This window comes from Phalaenopsis equestris, unplaced genomic scaffold, assembly GCF_001263595.1.
Source record: "Phalaenopsis equestris unplaced genomic scaffold, ASM126359v1 Scaffold000002, whole genome shotgun sequence".
In the NCBI taxonomy this organism is placed as follows: domain Eukaryota; kingdom Viridiplantae; phylum Streptophyta; class Magnoliopsida; order Asparagales; family Orchidaceae; genus Phalaenopsis; species Phalaenopsis equestris.
In genome coordinates, this window is record NW_018164444.1 from 29571652 (window position 1) to 29578625 (window position 6974).

Below are 6974 nucleotides of genomic sequence, written 5' to 3' on the forward strand. Positions count from 1 at the left end.
ATATATATGAGCCACATATTCAAATCAGTTCATCGGGCATCAGCTTGTCAGTTGTAAGTCTCCTCTGGTTTAGGATTCGATTCCCCCCGTTGGAAGGTGTGGTGCTCAAATTGTTAGGTGCATCGGGGATGCCCAGGACTATATATATATATATATAATTTTAAAAGTAGAAAAAGTTAAGGAGAGAGATATATTTCAGAACCTAAAGAGAAAGAAGAAGAAACAACAACCTCTTGATACAAGTTACATGTCTTTTAAGGCTAATAAGGGATGTGATCACAAATCCTAGCCTTTCTCTTTTGTAAAAAAAGTTGCAAAGATCTCTTCATCGACAGCCCAGGATTAATCAGTAGCAGAGGTTCCTTAAATGGTGGCAGCGATGCATCAGACCATGTTGAGCCGGCTTGCAAATATGAATTGCTGCTGCTCCCCATCATCTCTTTCATCTCTCTTCTTGCCATGCATAGTATCGCCCTAGCCTGCATCTTTTAAGTTCCAAAATTATATTATGTGGAATATTCATTTCATTTTTCAAATTAATATATTTTTAACATGATCAATTAAAAAAAATATTTCAATTTAGCTTATTATGTGAGATGTGTTGATAGACATTGCTTCCAAATTATAAATGAATATTGTCGTATATCATGTTGAACGCCAAGCCTTAATTCAAGTCTTGAGTGTATAAGGTATGTTTTACATGATGTGGCCAACTGCAGTTATTGCAGCACACTAATTATAGTCTTTTAGCCAACTATTGTCCTTGTAGCGACTAATTGTGCTCTTTGTAGCTAACTATTTCTATTATAACTGAAAATTATATTTATTGTAGCATGATCATGACTATTATAACTAAATTGCAATTGCACATCTGTGATTAATAACTTTGTTATTTTATCTTTTCTAATTCAAGAGAAGAGTAGACATATGTACTTATAATTACATAGTGGATTAGTTTGACTGGACTCAGCCCTGTGATTTTTTATCTTTTCAATGTTTTACCATGTTGAAAAATTTAGAGTCTCCTCATGCTACTTTTCAATTATTTCTCTGTATTGAATCTTCGTTCAAAGCTAAAATATTAAATTGTCACTCTACAGCGTAAATCTTCTGACACAATATTAATTTTAGAAGTAAGTTGTGAGATTGTAACAATGACTGACCAAGTTATTAAAAAGAGTGATCGTTTTAAATATCTCAGATCTATTGTTCAAGGCAATGGTGATTTAGTTGCGAATGTTTTTAGTAAAATTTTAGTTGGATTATTGGGGAACGCATCAGGCCTATTGTGTGATAGAATAGTTAAGAGGAAATTTTTATAAGATTGTGGTGAGACCTGCAATGCTTTTTGGCGCAGCATATTAGTCGTAAAAGAGAAATATAAAATTAAGTTGTGCTGCTGAGTTGAGAATGCTCAAGTGGATGAGTGGCTTTGAACTTAGAGAAAATTCGAAAGAATCTATCCATGATAGGGTTGGATACCTCTACAGACTGGCAGATGTTCTCGACACATTAAACATCGACCATCGGATGATCCAGTTAAAACAATACATGTTTTAGATATGACATGTTAAAAAAGTTTTTGCATATAAAAAAATTTAAGCATATTACATAAAAAATCAAATGAAAATATGAAGCTAAATAGGACAAAGGGGAGAAAAATGATTCCCCGACCCCACATAGTGGGATAGGGTTGTTGTGGTAGCATCTCAAAGTATTTTTTTTTTAAAGCTGTGCTGGCACTATAAAACATTTTTCTTATAAATAATGTGGTTCACATTTATAATACAGAGTCAAATTAAAAGCCCTTTTGGACTTCTCCACCGCACCCGCACTTGATAAGGTGGGTGGGCCAGCGGGTGTACTTTAAATTAAGAGGGGCATTTACATATGTACCACTGAATTCTTACTCTAAGACACCTAAATGAAAATTAATTTTTTTCAATTTACATCTAATCACTATGACTTTCAGTCATGGATTAAGTATGATACTATTAAATAGTTATTTTAGATGAATTTTCCCAATAAGCCGAAATAATTATAAAATTATTTTGGAACGTATTAAGATTTTTATTAATGTAGTTTGTGAAATAATTTTTCAGTCAGGTAATAATCTCAAGAAACTAAGGGCCAGTTTGGGGCAGCTTATTTGGGTGCGGTTTATTTGGTGCGGTGGCGTTTTGAAAACGCACATGATCTGTTTGGGTAAACTGTGTTGTGGCAGCTTATGCATTTTCAAAATGCTGAAAACAGCGTTTTCACATTGCACCTATTTAGGTGCGGTGGAAGCTTTCTGACAACAGTCTGGCTTTTCCAAAAGAATAAAAATTTGTAATAGTCAATTTGTAATAGTGTAATAGTCACCGCACCCAGCTTATCAACAGATTATTTTTAACCAACTTATCAGCAGATTATTCAATAAGCTGCAACTGCCCCAAATAGACCCTAATTCGTCTAAAGTACTCTTATTTTTCTATTTTTTCCATTATAATTCCTTATAATTATTTTTCATTGTTTCAAAATATCATTGAATCAAAAAATGAAATTAATAAATAACATTACCATTTATGCAACACAAATGAATAGTTTTTTAGCCATAATTTTGTTGATATTTTCAGAATATTTGGTTGCTGGAATTTTGTATCTCTCTCCATTTTTCCCTAAATGATAAATTTATTCAATCGAATACACAAGTCTAGTAATTAATTAAATAATTGTGTAGTAGGAACAAACTAGTCTGTACGGATCTCAAGACAGCCTAACAATCAAGATAAAAAATGGTGGACAAAAAGTTACAACGCACCTCCCCGCATTAGCAAGAGCGATGATGTAAATTTTACATTTATTCTCCTATTAACTAAAAATGGGGAGGATCCCTTCATGTATTAGGGGGTTTTGATTCCCTCTCTCTTGTAACTCAAATCGTTCGTCAAATAAAATGGGTCCAAGAGCCCTCAGAACACCCCCATTTGCCCTTACGGAGCAATTTGTTTATCTCCATCTCTCAATTATTTTTTCTCTCTCTTTATCCCTACGCTCAATTTATTACTCATGATTGGAAGAAAAATATTACGTTCGGACTCTCTCTCTCTCACTTCTTCTTTTTCTCTCTCTTGATTCTTATGCTTGATTTCTTAGTCATGGTTGGAAGGAAAAATATTAAGTTCGAACTCTCTCTCCCTCAATTCTTTCCCTCTCTCTTGATTCTTACACTCGATTTCTTAGTTATGATTGGAAGAAGAAATATTAAGTTCGGACTCTCTCTCTCTCACTTCTCTTTCTCTCTCTCTCATCATCCCTAAGCTAGATTTCTTAGTCTTGATTGGAAGAAAAAATATTACCTCTCTCACTTCTTCTTTCTCCCTCTCTTGATCCCTACGCTTGATTTCTTAGTCATGATTGGAAAAAAAAAAATTACGTTCGAAGTCCAGACGTAAGCTGCTTCAAAACAACAACTGCGATCTGCCGGGAGAAGCGGAGGAGAAAAAAAAAACCGACTTCTGGTGAATCACATATTGTTCAGACGCAGTTTACGTTAGAACTCCAAACTTAATATTTTTTTCTGATTAATCAGATCTAGATTGAATATATATATAATACATGAGGAATATATATATATATACGATCTGTATATATATATATATATATATATATTCCTAATCTATAAAGTTAAAATGCCAAAATTTCTACAGAAAGAGACGGAGAGAGTAGTAACCTGTATTTCAGTAACATCGCAAACGCGGACCTGACCTCCATACAACATCGTCATCTCCGGCGGCTTCTCGCCGGCGGCGATATCTACGGCGGCTGATCTCTCCGCCCTTCCATCATCCAAACAATTACCAGCGCACATCGTCAATCTCCCAACATCCAAAAAGATGAACTTGGAACCAAATAAAACAAAATAAAGGAAGCAGCTTTAGAATCCATGCCTATACCTTCTCATCAAACCAGTATTGCTTCTCTGTCGGCCGCCGCCGGGAGTGAGGCAGAGCTCCGTATCGCAGTCGAAGTCGCCGCCAGCCATTGCTCGTTCAAACTGCATTGAAATAATCCAAAAAAGGATATAAAATCTTATTCAAAATTCCATCTTTTCCATTGCATTATTAGTAGTCTTACACAGTTTTATCAGCTCTTTGTCACCCGGGAAAGAGGAGATATTTAATTCGAGGGTTCGCGTTTTATACACTCTATGGGGTAGGGCTGCGCATTCGGTCAATTCATAGTGATCAGCATTAAAATTGGTCAAAATTTAGATTAACAAAAATTAAATTCATATAAATTTTGATAAAATGAAACCCTATTCGTAATTTAATTAGATTTAAATGATTTTATTATAAATAAATTAAAATTTAGTTATTTATTAAAATTTAACTAAGAATAAAGATTATAAGTTATATATCTAGTCCACATAATATTAATTTAATTTCATAAATTCTCAATCAAATATTACATATAATAAAAATTTAATTTTTAAATCTATTGGACATGATATTAAAATATAATAATAACTTTTAATATAACTTCAATTTTTCGACTTGTTAGTTAAATGAAATTAAAATCGAATTGAAAATAAAAAATTAAATATTAAAATTTAAAAAATCAAAAAACAAAATTCAACTTTGAAACAGGTTTTTCGATTTTGACCAAATAATGCACTCTCAAGTGCCTTTTTCTTTAATTAGTAAAAATATGACAAGGGATTTCTCATATTTGATAAAGATGAATTTAAAATATTAAAAGAAATAGTTTTTATTTTTAATAAATGACATAAAATACTGTAATTTTAATAAAATAAAATTTTTAAATAAAACAAAATGGGTTGAAGAAAAGGGGTATTCATATTGAAGTCATACTAGAAATCGTATTGGTGTAATTATAGTTAAAATTTTGAAAGATAATTTTATACAAAATAATAGAATTGGAGATTGAATTATAGCTATGAAGATTGTTGTTGATACTAATTTTTTTTTATGTTATGAGTGCTTATGCTTCTTAAGTAAGTTTGGAGACATGCTCAAACCTAGAAGAATTAATAAAAAAAATACCTCTTGACAAAATTTTTTTATTGGAGGAGATTCAAATGGACGTGTTGGTAGAAGATTTTAGAAATATTTATGGTGGCGACGGTTTTGGAGTTGTTAATGAAGACGGTTAAACAATATTATATTCTGTTTTAACGTGTGATTTTGTTATAGCTAATAGTTTATTTAATATAAGAGATTAACATATTATCAAATATATAAGAATGAATCTAATAAAACACAAAATATTTTTTTTTAATGAGAAAAATATATCATCGAGAATGTAAATATTATAAGGCTATTTCTATTGAATTTTTAAGTACTCAACATCAGTTATTAGTTCTTAATTTTAAGATGAAGTGTTATTAAATAAAAATTACAATGAAACATTGTCATAAAATTGAGTGGAAGCGCCAAAAAGACACAAATAAAAATAATTTTATGGATCAAATTCAAGATTTCAAGATTTAGGATATTCATAAAGAAGCTAATTATATGTGGGATAAAGTAACAAACACTATTAAATAAGTGACAAAAAAATGTACTTGGAGAATCAAAAGGAAAAACTTTTATAATAAAAATAGTTGGTGGTTGAAAGATATTGTGTAAGAAAAGATAAAATATAAGAAGTTGTACTATAAAAATTGGTTTAAATGTAAAAGCTCACAAAACTCAGAAAAATATAAGACGGCCCCGTAAGAAGGCTACCAGAACAATTTGTGAAGCTAAAATTCAGCTTTTAGTAGGGATGTCAATTTGGGTCAGCAAGTTAAGTTAGATCCGACCCGAAAATGACCCGACCAGAATAATAAATGGGTACAAACTATGATCCGAACCCGAGTTTGACCCGCTAACCCAAACCCGACCTGAGCTTTCGTGCTTATTTAGGTCATGTTTCGAGTTCGAGTCGCGTTGGTGTATCAGGCCAAATTTTGACACCTCTAGCTTTTAGTGATCTTTATAACAGATTAGATACTGAATAAGTTAAAAATATATGTTTAAACTAGTTAAATAAAGAGAAAATGGAAGCAATAATTTAATTCAAGTAAAGTGTATTAAAAATGAAAAGCAAAAAATAATTTTCTTAATGGAAGATATTCAACACAAATGAATAACATTTTTTGATAAACTTTTAAATAAAGTGCCTAAAAATATGATCACCTTAGTGATATGAATATAATTAATAATAATAAAACATTTTATTAGCCTATAATATATATTAATATATATATATATATATATATATAGTAGGTTAATTGTTATTTATTAAGTAATGGGTTCATTAGCAATAATTATTATTTATTTTTTTCTCTAGTGCAATGAACCATCTTTGTCGCGATTTTTAAAGCAACAACTCTCACAATGCGAGATAAAAACGTTGAAAACGGCAATCACGTGTCAATGCAGGTTAGCGGGTAAGGCGAAAATCCAGACCAATGTATTTCTATTTTTAAAACGTGCTCTATTTTTTTATTATTTACAAATATTTATGAATTATGACGTAATTGCCCCTTTATTTTATCTTTCTTTTAAAAAAAGCTATTTTGAAAATCTTTTTCAAAGCAATTACGTGTTGGAAAAGCGATTCGGTAATTATGAGTTTATATCAACTTTGAAATTATATTGTCATGACTCGTTAATAAATATTACTGTTCGTGTTTGTCTCATTTATATTTCGAGTATAAAAAATATATTCAAACACCGAGCATGAATTGTTCGTGAGCAAAGAGTCGTTTTTTGATAAATCTAATCATGCTGCTGCAGGAAGTTAAGGATTGGGGTGAGATTTAAATTGTATTAGTTATATTAAATTATTATTAAAATATAATTTAATATATTTTTAACAATTTTTTAATTGATAAATTTAATTAATTTTAAATTTGTGTAGACTTATAGTCAATTAAATTATTTAAAAATACTCCTTATCAATTATATATTCTTACTCTAAGA

At 30.6% G+C, this 6974-nt stretch overlaps 1 protein-coding gene across 3 annotated transcripts; it reads right to left on the bottom strand.

The window, feature by feature from the left end:
* Window positions 1–176: 176 nt before the first annotated feature.
* LOC110039478 (protein TIFY 5A-like) lies at window positions 177–4147 on the bottom strand. 3 transcript variants are annotated; one of them, XM_020744555.1, is made up of 4 exons: window positions 4120–4147; window positions 3939–4039; window positions 3716–3821; window positions 177–485 (listed from the first exon to the last, which is right to left on the bottom strand). In XM_020744555.1, the coding sequence occupies exons 2-4, from the start codon at window positions 4025–4027 to the stop codon at window positions 261–263; spliced, it is 420 nt and encodes a 139-aa protein (XP_020600214.1). In that variant the 5' UTR covers window positions 4028–4039; window positions 4120–4147; the 3' UTR covers window positions 177–260. The 3 variants fall into 3 exon arrangements, with proteins under 3 accessions (XP_020600214.1, XP_020600213.1, XP_020600212.1); XM_020744554.1 differs by having other exon boundaries at window positions 177–479; window positions 3939–4137; XM_020744553.1 differs by having other exon boundaries at window positions 3939–4137.
* Between the last annotated feature and the right edge of the window lie 2827 nt (window positions 4148–6974).

Bases quoted from the DNA above. Each gene is read 5' to 3' on its own strand.
- LOC110039478 (XM_020744553.1), bottom strand. From the start codon at position 4,045: ATGCAGTTTGAACGAGCAATGGCTGGCGGCGACTTCGACTGCGATACG. The intron at 3,822-3,938 runs GTATAGGCATGG...GGATGATGGAAG, and splicing joins AATACTGGTTTGATGAGAAG to GGCGGAGAGATCAGCCGCCG. The intron at 486-3,715 runs GTTACTACTCTC...GGAACTTAAAAG, and splicing joins GCGATGTTACTGAAATACAG to ATGCAGGCTAGGGCGATACT.